This window comes from Suillus clintonianus (assembly GCF_016758775.1).
Source record: "Suillus clintonianus strain FC179 chromosome Unknown DEU56scaffold_31, whole genome shotgun sequence".
Taxonomy (NCBI): Eukaryota; Fungi; Basidiomycota; class Agaricomycetes; order Boletales; family Suillaceae; genus Suillus; species Suillus clintonianus.
Genome location: NW_024539255.1, coordinates 112,008 through 131,450, shown reverse-complemented (window position 1 = coordinate 131,450; position 19,443 = coordinate 112,008). Strand labels below are relative to the sequence as shown.

Sequence of the window (19,443 nt, the reverse complement as noted above, 5' to 3'; positions counted from 1 at the left end):
TTGTTGTGGCTTGCATGGAGGGGGAGGCCGCGCATCTGGTAAGCGATTTTACTGAGGTTCTTGACCCGCATTCTAAGGTTGGATAGGGATTTTGTCCACCACCGCTTGGAGTGGGGACAGGGCTTCGTGTAAGGTACGCACTTCTCCATGGCGGTCGTAATCGATCACGTTAGATGATTGGCGGCCTCCTAAAATTCGGCTTCCGAGGCCAGGGGTTGGGCGGGTTTGGAGGAGATAGTCTCCTTGAGGCATCTGTTGAAGTCAGTCCAGTCTACTCCCCACCAGTTACGGCGGGGTTCTTCTGCTGTGTGTGGTGCTTCTAGCTCCAGGGTGAGGAGGATGGGGATATGATCGGTCTTGGGTCCACGAAGTTCGGGGGCTGTTACGCAGGAAGTAATGGCGTCGAGTAGATGTTCGGTGCCAAATACATTATCCGGGCGTGTCCAGTTTCCTGAGTTGTTGGACTGCAAGGTGGGGATGCCGGCAGGGAGGAGTTGAAGCATGCCATAGTCGGCTATCAAATCTATAAGAGGGTTAGTGGTCGTGTAGTTGAATAAATGGCGGTTGCGGATGTCCTCCCAAAGGGGATGGTGGCGGTTAAAGTCCCCTAACCACAGCATGTGGTCAGAGTCGGCAGATTGGATGGAGGCAATGTTGTTTTCTAGAAAGGTATCAAAGGTAGTTAGTGTGTCTTGATGCGTGCCGTCATTATAAATATTAAATACTGTACACCGGCCGTATGGGCCTGAAAACTGGATGGCGATTACGTCTGAGGATGGGTATTTGATCTGCTTCCAGGTATTAGTGTCGAGTTTGGTGCTAATCAAGACGACGGCTCGTGTTCGTTGTAGTGGATGGGTGAGATGTTGAGAAGGGTAGATGACATGCCAGTGGTGGTTTGCGCTTGTATTGCATAAGAAGTTGATGTACGGTTCTTGAATTGCGATAATGTCCCAGTTGGCTATGTCCGGATTATTAAGCAGAGCGGCCTGTGCTATCATAGAAGTATTTAAGTTTTGCTGCCATAGACGTAGTCTGACGTTAGTTTCGTGGGCGTTGTTATACATGGATGGGCGTTGTTGGAGGGCTGTCGGGGGTAGAAGGGGATCTGGGGTTGAGAGGGGGGGATATGGCTCTAAGGGCCTCAGTAGCGGCCTGAGTTGGGTTTGGTGTTGAGGGTCGAGTCGGCGGGCTGATACTAGGTGTGGGAGGTGGGTTGAGGTTACAATCAGGGAGTGGTGCGGTGCGTGGGGACGTTAGGGTAGTCTGGCGTAGTATGTGGGTAGTTTTTGTGTTTGTGTCTGCGATAGGGAAGGGAGGAGTACGGTGAGAGTGGTGAGGTCGGCGTGGAGTGTTCAGGGGGGTAATGACTTTGGGAGGTCGAGGTGGGGAGATGGCGTGAGTCCAAGCCGCTTCAGTTGGGAAGTAGGGCATCTTGTTTTCTGGGAATTTCTCGTCCAGGATGTCGCATCTACGTATGAACTCCGGGCACTTCCTGCTCCAGCTGGTGTGGTCGATGCTGCGGCAGTTAGTGCACCTTGTGGTGCGGAAGGTGTTGCAGTTGTCAGTCTGGTGTTGTTCTGCGCAGGTGCTGCAGGTATCGGAGGGATCTGAGCAGTTGCGTGCAATGTGTCCATAGCGCTGGCATTTAGCGCAACGAATGGGTTCCTTCTTATCTTTGCGGACAATGATGTGCTCGTTATCAATACACAGACCGTCTCGTAGGATGTTGTTGGCTGTGGGAGCATCGGTAACTTGAATTAGCGCAAAGGCTTTCCTTTGTTCTCTGGATCTTCTGGTCGGAGGCTTGATCCAACGGATTGTTGAAAGTGAGCCCGCTGGGAGTTGGTTTTCTGTTTCCACGCGTTGAAGGAAGCTTTCATTGTCTATCTGCAATTGGATTGGTAAGTATTCTAATACTAGAGCGAAGGTGCGAGAGCGAAACGATACTGTTGAATTAAATTGATTCTCGAATAGGGTGCGTCCCATTGGGTTGTGTAACCAGGCTGCCAATTCTTCCGAGTCCAATTTGACTACCAGCCCTCCATTATTGAGGGTTGTTATGGCTTTGATGTCTCCGGTGGGGGTGTTGTTGTCTCGGATGTTGGTGAGGGCTTCTTTCAGGCGGTTTGCTATGTCTTTGTTGGGTGATCCGGGGGGGAATGGTGTCAAATCTGGTTTGAGGTCCAAGATAATTTGCCTCGCCCTTATGGCTGCGCGGCCAATGGCCTGGTCCGCTTTAGGTGGCAAGTGGGCCGTTACTATGGTGCTGTACAATTGTGGAGACGAGGTCGAGTTTTGAGTGGCGGGAGGGGTCGATTGCATTTGCGTGGATAGGAGATTGATGCACTCTTGGGTGACTTCTAGTGAGGGGGTGAGCAGTTTGACGGTGTTCTGACAATCCGTCACTGAGGCGTATAGTGCGTCCGCTGCTTCCTCGATTCTTTCAGCTGCTACTGATAGTCCACCTTCTTGTTCCCTTCTTTCATCTCTTGCAATCCTGTGGATCCTTTCTGCTTTGTCGAGTGACAAGACTAGTTCCTCCTCCGCTTTTCTTGCTGTCTTAGCTAGGGTTTCCGAAGCCGCGTGTACACTGGCAATTTGTGGAGCGAGGGCAGCAACTGTGTGATCCACTAAGCGGGAGGTCAGGGAGTCGGATAGAGCTTTGGACAGGGTGTCAGTCAGATGTTTCGCTGCCGCATCTGCAATGTCACATGCGATGTGCTTCTTTAGGAGGAATGCTATGGCCTGGATTGCGGCGTTGACTGGGACCGGCGTAACAGAGGACATCTGTGTGATGTGAAATAGGATGGAGGTAAGGTGGGTTAGTGTGTAGGGCTGGTCCTGTTGGCATAGTAGTTTTGAGGTGAGATACTTCTCTGCGCTGTCAGTGTCCATGACGGAGTTTGGCGTTGCTATGATTTCTTCTAATGAGGTAGGTGTGCGGATCGTTCTGCGAGTATTTGGGCCGTTGATTGGGGTCGGTGATGGAGCTTTGGGTGGACCTGAGCCAGCGTCTAGGGAGGTCCTACCTAGGGCCATATTAGTGTTCAGGAGGTTAGTGACTTATCTATATATTGTTTTTTGGAGGTTTTAATGGTTTTCTAGGGTTGATTGAGGCTGTTGGGTATGCCGTTGGGCGCGGTGAGCTCGAGGGGAGTCCAGGGTCTTTTTTCAGGGTGCCACTTGGTAAGTGACTAAGCCGTTTTTTTTGGCAGTGATTGTACCCCAAGAGACAGGTCTAGAGCCACCTGTGCATATTTCTACAAACTGAAAAATTAATCAAATGTGACACACAATGAAAATGTAAGATTCTACTGTAAGAAGCATGAAATATGCTTCTAATCAATTTATGTTGGCCCTTGAGGCCGATACCATCACAGGTTGGAAGTTTTGCATGCCTGTCATCATCTAGTATAATTTCGGATAGGACAGGGCCATTTTCATCATCCTCATCATCTGAAGCTGCATGGTCTTCATCCCCTGAAGGGTCTATCAATTTGAGTGAACAACCAGTGAGCACACTGTGTAAAATAGAATGAGACCCATACAAAATTCAGTTTTGAACCATTCTATGAAGGATTTGAATCTAACGGCAGTCTACTCCTTGATACCGCTTGAGCTGACAGAGAACTTCTTACATAGCACCTTAGAGGACATGTACATATGTATGTCTGAATAAATTAGTGGCTTTGAATAAATTTAACGCGTCAAAGAAAAATCAAAATCGTGTTAGAAATTCAATGAACGTCCCTATAAAAACCCCGCCTCACGGTGTCTAAGTCCTTTTCTTCTTACCATCATCAACCAAGACCTTCCAATGGCAAACATAAGTAGGAAATGTAGGTCTAGTAACACAAGTACTGACATACCGTTAGATGCAACATAACTACCACTTCATCCATCTGAACGCAAGCAACTACGCTAATGCTGCAGGAGGAAATCAGGTGAGCGGTTCTTCTTGACATTTTGAGACTCAGATTCATGTCTATAGTTTAGTTAGCCTTGAGATAACAAAGATAATTTGACTACTTACACAGTAACAGGCAATGTCTGACTAGCTTTTTTCTTGTGACTCACAAACATCACTACTCGACAAGACATGATACACTGGATTTAGTTCGAAAAGTCCTCAGAAATTTTCTTGAGGTTGTTCTTATGGTACCTTTATGCAAGTGAGGCTCACAGACTTGAACAACACCGATAATCATATCAAACTTACGTAGCTTGACTTTCTTCTGGTGTCCCTTCCTTGTTCCATTTATTCATGGCAAATTTCACCTCCTCCTGGTGAAGATGTCATGTTGTCAAACCATTCTATGGCATGGCCCATCTGATACTTAAGTGAATGTTCTAAGCCTTTCCTTTGGTGCTTGGCTTTGTCATACTGATTGATTTCCTGCTTAAATAATTTCTGTGCAACATCCCATTCAGATAGTGTGTTCTTGTAGAATAATGCTTCTTTTGGATGACTTGCAGCCTCTTGTTCATTCACCTCTTCCTTGTCTCAGATCATTTTGGCATAATATTGTTTTATCCCCTGTACATAGCATTCATTTAGATTGAATAAATAAATATAATTAGACAATTGTTACCTTTATCCAAGGAAGTAGGCAAGGACATATCCTCCTCCTGTTCTTTGTGAGCAGCCAGTATAGCCTTGTGAACCTTCTTCACCACAAGCCTTTGAACAGATTTTGATTGGCAGTTATAATGTCCTTCTGGTAAAGATCCAGAATTATTTTGAAGGTAGTAGCTTAGTCAGAAGACATTGTAGTGGATTAAAAAAAACAGTGTATGTGCGATATGAGGGTGGCCAGCTGATAACACTGATTTGAATGAGTATTTAATATCATGTGATCATGTTCAAATGAGAAATTCTGACAGTAAATTTACGATCACATGACATAAAAATAATCAAGAATGAGTTATACAAGAAATTGCAGACTTCAATGGTGATCTCCATAGGGAGAAGAACTTTTCTTACCAGCATTCTCCCTTGCTTTCTGAACATGCTTGATCATTTTTTTCTCAAGGCAACTGTGGAGTCATTAATTTTGAAGACCACTTCAATTTCTTCTTAAGAGGACATTCCACATCACAAGACTTGTGGGGCTCAGTCTCATCCAATATTAGATTATTAGAATGCATTAGCACAGCTGATTAGTTTCAAACAGTCAAGACTTACCTCAATTCTTCCGTGGTCCAAGCATCTTCATCAATATTGGCCCCACTGACTGTATTTTCAATATCATCCCAGTTATAAAGCTTGTTTAAGGTCTCCACACTGTAATAAGAAGTCAGATGCCCAATAATAAAATTGTTAATGCCACCATAAAAAGCTTAGATCACTTGCTAAAGGTTCATTGCAGTGGCGACCTACTATTCAGTTCACTTACTAAAGGCTCCCTGTCTGCTGAAATGAAAGGCAGAAAAGGGAAAGATGGCTTACTTTAATAAACCCCAGTCAAAAGTCAAGAACTTTGTGAGTCTGAGTAGGTTTGCTAATGAAAGCTCAGTATTGTTGCCTTGTCTTTCAGCTAGATTTAATGTAGAGTGAAGGTGAAAGAATCATCAGAAGGATAATGAGTTTATGTAGTATATTCCTGGAAGCCATTACAAGGGTTATCACCAATACTGTGTATATGAATCCCACATGAGGCTGTGGATCTCTATTGTCATATATAAAATAAAGATCACACATTGGGTGTGGATATGAGTAGTCATCTCCATGAATAAACCCACATCTACACTGATGGATGTAAGTGGAGGTATTATTACAGATACTCATGGGTATATCTATATCATTCTCTAACGGCAGAAGCACTTGTGCTTTGGCTCCTTTCTTAGGTATAATTTGCCTGGGAGTTGGCCTCCTATGGTGTTTTTAAACCAGTTCTTCTCATGATCTTTTAAAAATGTAATAGAAGTAGCAGGTGTGAAAAAAAAAACATTTCCCATATATCCAGGAGTGATATTATTAGCATTAATATCTCTAAGAAGCCTCCAGTTTCTAATTCCATGATACAGATCTTCTGATAAGAAGATGATGATATCCCCTGGGCCATATCTGGATGGCATGTCAAGATATAAGTTAAACATGAGCCTAAGGAGTGCTTACTTGAACTTTAATTTTAGATCTGTGATGTACGCCTCCCCACCTGTGTATCTCTCTTTATTGAAAACTGCAGTAGGTCCTCCATCAAGCCCATCCCTATGTGACACAGCCTAACCATAGTCCTGGGTCTGTTTGAATCTACCATCCTGCTTAAAAGGCCTTCTCATAAATCTGGTAATCATCTGGGAAATATACCATAAATATCTCACCAAGGGCAAAATCAAGGTCCTTGGTCTGGTGAAAATACCACTCAATAGCTTAATGAACTATTGCACTACAGAGCATATCCTTGGACAGGTACAATGCTGTTAAATAAGTACATTGTACAATGAGCATTGAATAATTGATAGTAGTAGCACTTACTGCACACTTTTAGCCTTTCTCAGGCCAGCAATGAACTGGGTGGGATACACCACATCACTTAAATGTGATTTGGTTATCAAAAAGAGTATAGACAATATCATTGTAAGCAAAATTCTTCTCTGGCTTCTCGAGAGCATCAGAGCTCTGCTCATACTACATGAGGAAATCTGTTTAATTGTGACAGCCATCTTGCTCAGACTTGTGAGGGTAAAGGTGGTGGTGAAGGGTTTTGTCTAAAACTTGAGACTACAGATGGCAGTTAGATTGGAATTAAAGATAGTACATAAGTAAAAATACTGGAATACCATCATACTGTACTTCCATACCCATGCCTCTAGTAAATTTGAGTGCATCCTCTGATTGGCCAAGCTAAGACCGAGAAGGTATACAATCATCTGTCTGTGAAGGTACAGATGGCCCAGGGTAGTAAAAGGGTGCAAGCTATTAGAGTGACTCCTCAATAACAGTAATGTATTTTGGCAAAATTAGGGGCCTATATGGTTGTCATCCTCGGCCTCGCAGCAATATGGGTGTCGGTAGTGGCATGAGGAGTTGGTGTATGGTTGGACAACTGTAACTGAAATCATGAAATACCCATCGAACATCTTCAATGAAGTACTCACCCGGTTCTGAGCCTTGGGCAAAAATAAGGGTACCTTTCTCATCACAGAATTTTGCAGAGCATGCATCTAACTCACAATTTTCCATCATGGACATTGTCTTAATGGCCTTCATCTGATCCTTCTTGCTGGGTTTGATTGAGCAGAAAGTTTGGTGATATCAATACCTCGCAGCCTGTAGACAAGTGCATGTCCACTTGCTGGGAATTTGGACTGATTGTATATATGTTATTGTGTTGTAGAATACATAATGAATGAGTTATGGATGATGGTGTGAGGCGAGAGAGCTCTAGAAATGAGGTATGTCAATCTATGTGTGAGCACATTATATTAATCTTCTTGTGTCTCATGCTATATCAATCATATTTTTACAACCACACAGATTGAATTAGCTAGTTAATTCCTTGCACACCCTTACCTTATTGATCCAAGTATCTAGATATATTTTAATTGGTGAAAATGAGGGCCTTTCAGCATTCAGTCATTTTTTTTCAAGATCTTATGCCTATATAAAGCAACTCAGAATGAGGCTATTAAAAATTTGAGTGGCTATACATTAGTTTTCTAGTATACATGAAGATGAGCACTATAAAGACAACAACGAAAGGGTGTGGAACTCTGAGCACGACCCCGATTGAAACCAAGGGGGGAAGTGTAACATTGTTGCCGGCGCCCAAGGACGGAAGCTCAAAAAGAAGGTGGAAAGGGATAAAAAGGAGAAAGGACGAAGGACGAAGGACGAAGGACGAAGGACGAAGGACGAAGGACGGCTCCAAAAGTGAACCAATAAAAACAAATGCGACCAAGCAAGACCAAATGGAACTGAACCAAACAAGGGACTCTGATGAAATGTGGATGAACGGAAAAGGGACAGAGGCACATGACGTGAGGTATGTCCCGATATAGACCTAAGTCCTGGTATACCTCCATGATGGAGATTCTATACGACACTAGCATAGACCATTAAGCCAATAAACTCATTAGCTCAAATTACTCAAGTAGACAATTGAACTCGTTTTCTAGCAATACATATTCCCTAAGCCTGTGTTCAATGCTTTCATGAAGCAAAGTTCTGCCAGAATCTGACAGTAGCCTACAGAGTTATTCTGCAGAATAGTAGATAAGTTGGAAACATCAAAACCATCTGCAGAGGCTATTTAATCTATAGAAGAACTTTGAACAAGAGTAGCAGACCATTTTCAAGAAGAAATATTAATTGAAAATACTAGTAGTAATGATTAAAGTCAAGGAAAGAAGCATCAAACATCAGAATAATAATAATAAAGATTATATCTTTTGCTCTATAAGCTTTATTTCTCACACCACATAGCTTAGTTTAAACTACCAAATATGTCTGCAATACCACATTATATTTCTATGCTCTGACTTATTATAGTTCAATTACATGAAACTAGACAGATATTAAAACACTTTTTCCACACTGTAAATAACTAGAGAAATGACAATGAATCAGCCAGTGCACTACTGTTGGAGAAGTGTATGTTTAAGTGACATAGTAAGAGTTGATGTTACAAGTAAGCTATGAGTGGTGAAGCATGTATGTGATATTATGATTTGTGGTGTGATGACCACTTCCCAGTTAAGCTTACTTTACCATGTTGGTCTTATCCTTACTATCACCTAGAGTGACTTTGAATGCAGTTTCCTTATCCTCCCTCTCTCTCTGAGTCCTGAGTTTAGACCAGAAACTCTTTAGAGCCTTACACTGTTTACCAGATATAGCAGCTATGCAGCAAGACCCAACACTTTCTGTTTCAAGCAGATTTGTTGTACCCACAGCAGTATCCAGATAGATGACTCAAAGTATTAATACAAGTGTATAGAGCGTGAAATTAATTAGAAGATGGGGCTATTGTGCAATTAGACATTGGTTTTGATTTTTTATATAAAATTTAACACTCACATTTCATCCACATGCATCTGAATCAATAACACCTTGCATCGCCTGTATAACAAACATTTCCTGCAGATCATAAAACCATAGTAAATCATAAGGGAGTAGAGTAGAGTAGAATAAAATGTATGAACCATGACGAGGTTTGCATCAATATTCATATATCCATATGATTCCTCATCAGGCTTTGGAATTTGCTGAAGCAAAGTGAATGTCAAGGTATCAAGGTCTCGGTGTAACGAGCTACCAGTAGTAATCCATGGTATGGATAAGGGACACGAAGTACGGATGAGTGAGAGGACAAGAATCTGTGCTGAGATCCATGAGCGGAAGACTAAGGGGACTCAAGATCACACAAGATTAGACACAAAGTCCAAGTGAGTAGAAGGAAGTGATATTGTCAGAAGACAACACGACTATTTATCATGATCTGTAAGAACTCGGAATCCTCTAAGCGGCAGTAGTACAGGCGAGTCCATAGCATAGTAATATGTAAGAACAGCAAGCGGCCTCATGTATGGGAATGTACATGTAATACGGACTGTGGTTGATCAGAGTGACAAAAAGAGACAAATGACACACCAATGGAGATGGATGGACAGGGACTGAGGGCAAATGATGGTATCTGTTATGGTTTGCGCATCTGTTAGGTGTCCGAAGGGGACAGATGTTGATGGAAGAGGTCAGATGGACGTGGATATGAATACCTGACCAGGTGAGCTCCAGATCATGTGTAATGAACGATTGTGAGGCTAGCGCCAGAATGTTCGGTACACCGCAGAACATGAGAGAAGACTCACCTGAGGGAATATAACCTAGAGAAAAGAAAACAATCAGTAAGGTACACAAGGTAAGATGATATTTACCTTGATGCATGCAGAATGCTCAGTAACCCTAAGTGATGGAGAGTGGCAGGAATTTCAACTGTGGGAATGTTGTGGCTGCTGGCTATATGCCGCAGTGTGTTTGATTCTATTTGTCTTGTTGATTGAAATGTGTTCAAGTCCCACACAATCACGTGATCTGTTGGTTTGAAATGTTCCAAGTCCAAATTTCATTGTCTTTTGTCCTTCCACTGGCCGGCACCGGTTCTACGTCTTGAGCTTCTACGTCTTGTGCTTCCACATCATGTGCTCTGCTTCATCTCTTACTTTGTCTGGTGTCTTTTCTCTTCCCTATGCCGCCAAAAAAGAACCCACTAAGAAATGTGCTGCTGGGGGCACTGCCGACCGATTCAGTGGTCCTCTAAGTCCTCCCTCCATAGTGTCTGTCTCATCTGGCTGATTGAGTCATTAGTGGTGCCTAATTTGTTGTGATGGTGCTGAAGGTGACATCATACTGTACCAGTGCAATAGTTGCCCACACGTCATGTGCAGCCACTGTATCAATGTCCCTGCCGGCCATCTGGATGCTGTATGACACATCAACATTGTTTTTGTCTGCTTGTCCTGTCATTCTGAGTGTACCCGCAGACACACGGCTCCCTAGTAACTTTGTGAGTATCTGTCTTTTTTTGTTTCTTTTGACAGTGCTAAAAATTCAATGACTACAGGGATTCTACAGGCCATCCTGTCCTGCCGGATTTCCTGCAACTCAAAGGAAAATTTGAGACTGTGTCATGCTCACTATAGGCCTCTACTTCTGTCGCCATCATTCACTTCATCATCGGCGCAAACGATGAAGTGATTACGCCCGTTCCCATCCTTTCCTGCTACCTGGAACACTTTTACCCCAATGGCGGCTTACCTGGAGGTCGTGTTTGATGTTGCAACACACCAGAAGATCAACAACTATACTCGCCTTCAGGACACGAGGGTCGCTCACCTTAAGCGACATCTTGTGCCCGCTGGATGTGTTTTCGCATTTTTTTTCCAATCACTCTAAACAAGACAGCAGTTGGCTGTTTGCAGGCAAGGTAAAGGGTAAATTTGTTGCTATTGTTACGACTTGGATAGTTCTTGCGTAACTAATCCAATAAAGGAGTTCTTCGTGTTACGATGTTCGGTTCAGACACTTGAGGGGCTCTCCCTCTAAGTGAAGTTCGAGTATAGACTAGTCTCTATAAGAGCTAGATCGGAATCAAGTATCTTCCTCAGAAGATGATCAAGTATCAGAGAGAACCAAGTAGATTCAAGTTAGAGAATACAAGCGTAACTACTGCGGTATTTATAATGGACAAAGGAGGCACGGACCAGGCCGACTATGGAAGTGAAAGGAGTCAAGAAGAACATCAAGGAACTATCTGGAATGTTCATGCAGTGCATGTTGATAAGCAGTCAGAGATAACAAGAATAGACGGAAGTATCTAGAATGTTCATGCAGTGCATGTTGATAAGCAGTCAGAGATAACAGGAATAGATCGGAGAAGCATGATGATGAGAAAATGATGGGGTCCGCTGTAACATTACCCCCTTCTTATCGTCTGAAGTCACCGACTTCAACAACTTTCCAACCTCGCATCGTCAGTAGTAGACGAGATCCGCATCAGCGTTATGAAACTCCAACAGATCGTCCCCTGTGCGTTTGTTGGCGAGCTCCTCTGCTTCTCGCTCAATTCGTTCGATAAGTTCGTCTTGGTCCGCTTCCCATTTAGCAAGTGCGTCATAGAAGCCTTCTTCGTTGTGCTCCATGGGGAGGACTCTTTCGCCGTTGAGTTGGCGGCAGAAGACTGATAGGTGTCCAGGCTTGAACACGAGGCACGCTCTGCAGTAATATTCTGGGCAGTTCTTGTGACGATGTCCCATTTCTTTGCAGTGGCGGCAAATGATAGTTGTCATCGAAGGAAAGAGGAGGCGGTAGCGATCTGGATGACTTTGGAGGGGTTACGATATCTGGTTGTGAGCAGCGGTCTTTGTTCTTTGGAGGGGAGCGTGATTTGGGTTTGTAGGGTGTTTTCTTTGCGGAGCTTTACGACGTTCCGAACGCCTGAGCGTGTTCTGCGGTGGGAGGACGGGTAGTGTGATTGTCGGTTCAGGAGTGACGGGGATAGCAGTAGGAGGAGGTGGGGGTGGAATGGCGACCTCGGTTGTGACTCGTTCTGCGATGGTTTGTATGGCTTGCGTTACATCCTCCTTGAAATACAAGGGAAGGAGATGGAGAGCAAAGGTCCGTATTTTTCTTTGACAATAGAGGATGCTGCGCTGAGCGTCGGCATTGCCTACATTTTCAGCGATGGTTTCCAAGAGACTGGTGGTGCGGATGATATTGACAGTGGTAAAGGTGGTGTCATCCTCTCTTTCAGTGAGGATGCGTTCTATTTCAAGAGCATGTTGTGGGGATAACAGGGCGGATTCTACAAGGGAGGCAGCGTCGATCTCGTTAATGAGGTCGAAGTATTCAGCGAGTTGGAAAGACGAAGACATGGTTTGTTTTGCTAGAATCGGTTCTGGAGACGAGGGTTCAATGGAGAAGTCGGGCTAATTTGAGGCGGTTTTTATAGGCTTTCAGGATCTCTAGGGTGTTCTGGAGTTCCTTTTCGGGCAGCCACGAGTTTTCTGAACTGGGGTAACCCTTCCATGACACGAGGAAACGGTGTCTTCCTGTTACGTTTCCCTTGTGGGCGAGGATCGCTTCTATCTCGTATTCCTCTTGTCCGTTGATAAGATCAGGTGGTGGTTCAGGATGGTTTGGGCCGTGAATTTCAGTCTCCCGATAGGATGATAGTTCAGAAGCATGAAACACGGGGTGAGATTTCCAAGATTCTGGGAGGCGGAGTTTGAATGTGATAGGGGAGAGGACCTTTTCAATTTCGAAGGGGCCATATCGCTTCGGCGCGAGCTTCTTTGATGGGAGATGGGTGATAAGATGCGCAGCAGATAACCAAACTTTATCTTTAGGTTTCCAGGGTTCAAACTTTCTTCCAAATGATCGTTCGGCCATACGTTGCATTGCTAGTTTATGACAGGCAAGGGCTTCTTCTCGAATCTTGTGGAGGTGTTTTACTCGGTCTTCTGCGGCAGGGATAGTGGAATCGGGGAAGGCATAAGGAATTCCTCAAGGCTCATAGCCCATCATGAGGAAGAATGGAGAGGTGTTTCGGGAGTTGTGTCTTCGGTGATTATGGACGAATTCTGCCATAGGGAGATGTTTTACCCAATCTTGGGGGGTTGATCGGCAATAAATGCGGAGATAGGTTTCAAGTTCTTGGTTTAATCATTCAGTTTGTCCATCAGTCTGCGGGTGGTAGGCGGTTGAGAGGGCAACTTCGTAATCAAGGAGTCTTCCGAGTTCTCTTGCGAATTTTGATGTGAATTGGGGACCTCTGTCGGAGATGATCTTGTCATATAGACCGAATCTGAGGAACACTTTCTTGAAAAAGAGTTTGGCTACTCCTTCTGACATGATGGTTTTCTTGCAAGGTGAGAGAATTACCCCCTTCGTAAGCCCATGGTCTACCACGACCATGACAGAGTCAAAGCCCTCCGATGGTGGGAGGTCGGTGATCAAATCTACCGAAACTTGAGCAAAGGGGCGTAAAGTGGAGGAGGAAATAGGGTTCAGAGGGGGAGTCGTGGGGTGCGTATCGGACTTCATTTGTTGACACATGGTGCATCCTTCGACATATTTCCGGATGTATGTTCCCATCCCAGGCCACCAATAATCTCGCTTAACTAGTTCTTCAGTTTTAAAGCGTCCGGGGTGTCCGGCAGTGGGGTGGTTATGGTGAAGATTTAAGATGCGATGACGGAGATTTGCGGGGACGTAGGCTCGGTTCTTATAGAAAAGTGTGTTGTCTTTGATACACCAGTCAGAGAGTGCGGATTTCATAGGAGGGGCATTGAGCCCGTCTAGGGCCTGTTGGGCCGCTAAGATAATGGGATCCGAGAGGGGGTTCTGGAGTTTCAGTGCTGCGGCAAGGTCGATATCAATGAGTCGTCCGAATAATTCATCAGGAAGGAGGGTAATATTGGTGTTATCAGTTTGTCCTGCAGAATGATCCGGTCGTCGTGAGAGAGCATCAGGGGCGGCGAGTTTGCTTCCTGCAACATGATGTAGTTCTAGATCGAACTCATTGAGGGTCAGCTGCCAACGTGCCTGCCGACGTGTCAGGTTTTGTGCTGATCGAAAATAGAGAAGATTCTTGTGATCGGTGAAAACTACTACAGGGTGTGGGTTCCCTTCAAGATAGTGGCGCCAAGCTTTCAGGGCTCGGATGATTGTGAGGAGTTCTCGATCATAGATCTGATAGTTTTATTCTGCTGGGTTAAAGGATTGGGATAGATATCCGCAAGGATGATAAGCACCATTCTCATCTGTTTGTAAAAGAACGGCTCCTGTAGCAACAAGGGAGGCATCGGTGGCAAGAGCGAATTGTCGCGAAGGGTCGGGGTTTCGGAGCACAGGTTCAGAAAGGAAACATTTCTTCAGTTTCTGGAAGGAATCTTCACAGGCTTCTGACCACATGAAAATCGCATCTTTCTTTGTTAGATCGATCAAGGGTCATGCGAGGTCGGAGTAATGGGATATGAAATGACGGTAGAAGTTACAGAATCCAAGGAATGATCGGACTTCTTTTACTGAGGATGGGACTTGCCAATCACTGATACCCGAAAGTTTGGCGGGGTCCATCGCAACTTGTCCTGGTCTGATAATCATCCCTAAATAGTCCACCTCTTGGGCGTCGAAAGTGCACTTTTCTGGTTTCAGGAAAAGGATTTCTCTTCGAATGATTTTGAGAATGCGGCAGGTTCTGTCTTGGTGTTCTTCAAGAGTTTTTGAAAAGATCAAGATGTCGTCCATGTAGACTATCATCCATCCTTCATCTATCTCTTTTCTGAATGTCTGATTCATGTATGCTTGAAATATGGCTGGTGAATTGCAAAGACCGAAGAACATGACTTTCGGCTCAAAGAGCCCAAACGAGGTTGTGAAGGCGGCTTTCCAGCGATCATCGGGATGAATCAGGATGTTGTTGTACCCCGATCTAACATCCATTTTCGTGAAATAGTTGGCGCCTTGTAGTTTCGCGATTAACGGAGGAATCAAGGGAAGGGGGTACGCGTTCTTTATCGTCCATTCATTGATGTAACGATAGTCCTGACAGGGACGAAGAGAGCCATCCTTCTTCCCAACAAAGAAGAAGCCACTAGCTTGAGGAGATTTCGATGGTTGGATAAAATCTTTCGAAAGATGTTCATCTAAGAAAGCTTTCACGGCTTCGGTTTCTTTCTGGGATAGGGGGTAGGTTTTCGCTGATTTAGGGACATAACCAGGTTTGGTTTCGATTCTATGATCCACTCCTGGCCTAGAGGGCGGTAACTTGTTTAACCCATCTTTAGTGAAGATATCGGCGAAGTCGTGGAGATAGGATGGAACGAGTTCTTCGAAAGTCTTTTTCTTCTTTTCTTGTGCATCCCTTAGGGCAAATTCTTGAGCCTTGTTGCTGGTCTTCAGGTATTCTTCATCGGTAGTTTTCCTCGAAAATATCCATTGATTTCTTATTGGTTGTGTCGAAATCGCTCGTTTAAGCTCAATTGCGGATGTTCCATCTTGGGTGAGAGGAGTATCGAAGGAAAGGTTTTCGATGATTCTGACCGTTGACCCATCAGGAGAGTATTCGACAAGCACTTCATCGTCGTTGATCGGATAAGTGGAGATATCATCCACTTTTCGGGCGAACAAGGTTTCAGTAGGAACATCGTCCCAAACATCATCCTTGGTGTCGTATTGAGGAAGGGGAGTGGGAATCTTCCACATTTCTTGGTATTCTCGTTCTAGCTTCCGAGAGTGTGGAGTTGCTGGGAGTTTGAGGGTGTCTTTTACCCAATCAATGTCGGGATTCATGGCCGATAACCAGGGTTTACCAAGAAGAAACATATCTCTTTCTCCCATGGTCATTACGTTGAACTTTCCGATCATGAGGCGTTTGTCGATTTTTATGGCTAGGTGACAATAATGGGTACATTGCTTCTTCGAGAGTTGTCCATCGGCGTTTCGGATAGAGAAGGGTTTATTGAACTTATGAATCTTGATTCCATGTTTCCGGACAAACATCCAGTTGATGAATGTTGCCCCTGCGCCGCAGTCTACTACGGCGGTTGTGTGCAATGCTTTATCGGGATGTACGGAGGAGAAGATGGTCGCCGGGACCCTAAATTCTTTAGTCTTTCCTACATTCTTGGCTATACGTACATCGATATATGGAGTATCTGACATTGCGGCAGGCTCCGAGGTTAAAAATCCAAGTTCCATCTTTTGACAGATTCATCGTCTTCTTCTTCCTCGATTTTGCTGGAAGATTCTTCATCATCAGACGCTTCGCATCTTACCGGTTGCTTTCCTTTTCCTTTCTTTCGGTCATCTCCAGAATCTCTAGGATGGAATGTGCGGTCGTTCGCACAATGTCCGACCTTTCCGCATTTGAAGCATTTTCCTTGCCTCATGTATTCTCGTTTCTCATCTTCGGTTAGGCGGTCTACATCCATCGCGTTCTCGTCTCTAGGGGTGCCTGAGAAACGAGTGGGTCTTCGGTTATCGTTCCTCCTTTTGTTGTGCTGATTCGAGTGATGGGAGTTGTGTGAACGGAGGAGTTGGTAGGCGTTTTCGATGTTGATAACTTTCTTAAAAAGTTTTTCTGCATCTTCAGGGACTTCTCCGGAGTTACATAACTTCATTACAATGTTGTGGTTTAGACCGGCGAAGAAATAGTCTTTTACGGCGGCAAAGTTATTGATTCCAGCTTTTGAGGTGAGTTGCTTGAAGTTGGCGATGTATTCGCTTAAATCGTCCTTCTGCTTTAGGTTGCGGAGTTTGTGGAGGGCTGTTCCTACAGAGTCAATCGGGGAAAAGCTCTCTTTCATCTTGGTAGTGAAATCCTTCCATGTCCCAAAACCGTTCTTTGCTCCGGTGGTCGAGATTGGGTTCTCCTCTCTGGTAAAGGTGATGAAATCTTCCATCCAGAGAGCTGCTGCTCCTTCTTTCATGAATGAAAGAGCGAAGATGATTTTTCGCTTGTCGGTGTCGTAGATTTCATTGTTGATTTCAATGTATGAGTCAACTAGGCACAGCCATTGGGAAAATTTCTCCCTGTCTCCGGAAAAGTCAGGTGGGTATCCAATTTTTCGTTCAATGGGTTTGTCTCCTCTTCCTGCCATAGTGGATACTTGAGGTTCGGGTTCTTCTGGTTCTTCGGGTTCTTCGTCGTAGTCTTCTTCGTTGTCAAGGTCAAGCGGTGGAGCGTCAGGGATTTCTTCGTCCTTATCAACAGGTGGGTTCTGGGAGTGTTCCTGTTGCGACGGTTCTTGGTTCTGGGATAATCCTTCCTCAAACGAACTATATCCTATTGGTGATGCAATGACCCCTCTGGTTATAGCGGATGGTCCTGCTAATAGGGATGAGAACAGGTTCTGAGGAGTTTGAGTGGGAGTTCTTTCTGTTCTGGGGTATGGGTCTCCTCCTAGAATTCTTCCGGCGGCGTGTCTTGCCTTAGCCGAGTTTAGCTTCTGGGAAGATGTCTTGTCTTTCTATTCTGGGTTCAAGGTTTCAGGGTGAGTGGGTCCCTCGGTGATAGAGGGGTTCAGAGAAACTTGAATCTTTTGTTACGACTTGGATAGTTCTTGCGTAACTAATCCAATAAAGGAGTTCTTCGTGTTACGATGTTCGGTTCAGACACTTGAGGGGCTCTCCCTCTAAGTGAAGTTCGAGTATAGACTAGTCTCTATAAGAGCTAGATTGGAATCAAGTATCTTCCTCAGAAGATGATCAAGTATCAGAGAGAACCAAGTAGATTCAAGTTAGAGAGTACAAGCGTAACTACTGCGGTATTTATAATGGACAAAGGAGGCACGGACCAGGCTGACTATGGAAGTGAAAGGAGTCAGGAAGAACATCAAGGAACTATCTGGAATGTTCATGCAGTGCATGTTGATAAGCAGTCAGAGATGACAGGAATAGATCAGAGAAGCATGATGATGAGAAAATGATGGGGCCGCTGTAACAGCTATGAGCGTCTCCCAGGTAATTAATTTATGTATTCTTCATATTCTTTGTTGATTTGTGTTCTAGGTACTATCTACCATGTTCACACCTTACATTTCACTTCTCAAGGCCACCAACATCATTTTTCTCATGTGGCTCTATTGTCGCATATGAGGACTCCTTCATTGAGCTCAAGCAGGCCATCCTCGACCTCAAGGTAGCCTCAGCCATCATTTTTCCTGCGACAAGGTTCCAACCACTCGTCGCCACCAAATTTTTATTGGCCATGGTGGAGCTTGTTATGGTTGAACAACTCGATCTCCAGAAGACGTTTCCAATGTTGCTCTCCCTTTCCAACCGCCTTGGACAACATACCAACATCATCATCATGATGGCCATGGATGACACCATCCAGCTATCAGTCCCCACATTTGTGCGTGCCCACCCGCAAACAAAGCCATGGGGCATCAAGGTCCCTGTGCAATGCCCTCTCTGCGGATCAACAAACAGCTGGTCAGAGAAGGTGGGTGTGATGGCTCCAGCTCAGGCCACTGTTATCAACTATGTATACACCTGCACGTATGTTGAATGTGGTAAGCACCAGTGAAAGTCTCCCCATAGGTTCAATATTGCAAAACCTCCGGGTTTTCTTGTTGGTGTGGCCAAAAGCAAAACCAGTGGTTGGTTCCAGTCCCCTTTCACCATTTTTCCACCTCTGCCTCCTGTTCAGTCTTCACCGATTTCACCCATGTCGTCCATCACCACAGCCAAGTGTAGCAGTGAGAGTGTAGAAATAACTGAGTCTACTAGGAAGAGGGCACACAACTGAAATATTTCGCACTAGTTACTTGTGTAGATTTTTTTGCAAATGATTTCATTGGTTGACCTGAATTTGTGCATGTATCCTTGTGATGTTTAAAATGTCACACAATTGTGCGGAGTGTAACATGATTGCGCAGAATGTCATGTGATCATGTTTCAAAAATTATCTCTCATTTGTGCGGCTGACTGTTGGCTACGTGCCGCAAACCTTTGACCTCCTTGCTCTCCTTGCTTATTCTCATTGCTAAAAACTCAACATGAACAAATGGTACAATACTTTAGAGGCAACACTAGCCTGCCACCAGGATAACTTTGTCACTGCTTTGCCACACACTCATGGAAGTATTTTAAAGACAGTACACAATGAGATTGTGACAATGCACAATTTACTGACTTTGACAAGAACACAGCCACTGCATTGTTACTGGGGTTACATCAGAAAACTACAACTTTTGTTGAAGACAACCCACCCCAATACCAGGGTTGAAGCATTTCAGCAAATTCAAAACAAATCAACCCTCATACCGCTCTATGACATGCACGCATGCCGTCGGAACTGGCCACTCCCAGAGTCACATTTAGACAAACTTTTTGGACAAAAAAGTAAGCGGGCAGAGGAGAAAAGTTGAATGGACCAGGAAGAGAGGGAAGGAGAAATTAGTGGAACTATGAATGAGAAGTTGGGAGAT

The 19,443-nt window shown here is 44.5% G+C and overlaps 3 protein-coding genes across 3 annotated transcripts; 1 reads left to right on the top strand and 2 right to left on the bottom strand.

Moving 5' to 3' along the window:
* Nucleotides 1-3,174: 3,174 nt before the first annotated feature.
* Nucleotides 3,175-5,791, bottom strand: DEU56DRAFT_755688 (uncharacterized protein; the record flags this gene model as incomplete). The annotated part of the gene is made up of 11 exons (XM_041349945.1): nucleotides 3,175-3,251; nucleotides 3,298-3,492; nucleotides 3,799-3,814; nucleotides 3,873-3,930; nucleotides 4,037-4,088; nucleotides 4,282-4,506; nucleotides 4,596-4,721; nucleotides 4,988-5,040; nucleotides 5,189-5,287; nucleotides 5,453-5,540; nucleotides 5,746-5,791. The coding sequence occupies 11 exons, from the start codon at nucleotides 5,789-5,791 to the stop codon at nucleotides 3,175-3,177; spliced, it is 1,035 nt and encodes a 344-aa protein (XP_041208930.1).
* Nucleotides 5,792-8,583: 2,792 nt separating this feature from the next.
* On the bottom strand, nucleotides 8,584-10,852 carry DEU56DRAFT_755687 (uncharacterized protein; the record flags this gene model as incomplete). The annotated part of the gene is made up of 11 exons (XM_041349944.1): nucleotides 8,584-8,641; nucleotides 8,712-8,792; nucleotides 9,026-9,067; nucleotides 9,599-9,621; nucleotides 9,817-9,831; nucleotides 9,883-9,910; nucleotides 10,127-10,191; nucleotides 10,216-10,296; nucleotides 10,361-10,547; nucleotides 10,643-10,731; nucleotides 10,763-10,852. 11 exons carry the CDS (start codon nucleotides 10,850-10,852, stop codon nucleotides 8,584-8,586), a joined length of 759 nt encoding a protein of 252 aa, XP_041208929.1.
* Nucleotides 10,853-18,218: 7,366 nt separating this feature from the next.
* Nucleotides 18,219-18,761, top strand: DEU56DRAFT_755686 (uncharacterized protein; the record flags this gene model as incomplete). Its single annotated transcript, XM_041349943.1, has 2 exons — nucleotides 18,219-18,511; nucleotides 18,554-18,761. 2 exons carry the CDS (start codon nucleotides 18,219-18,221, stop codon nucleotides 18,759-18,761), a joined length of 501 nt encoding a protein of 166 aa, XP_041208928.1.
* Nucleotides 18,762-19,443: the final 682 nt, after the last annotated feature.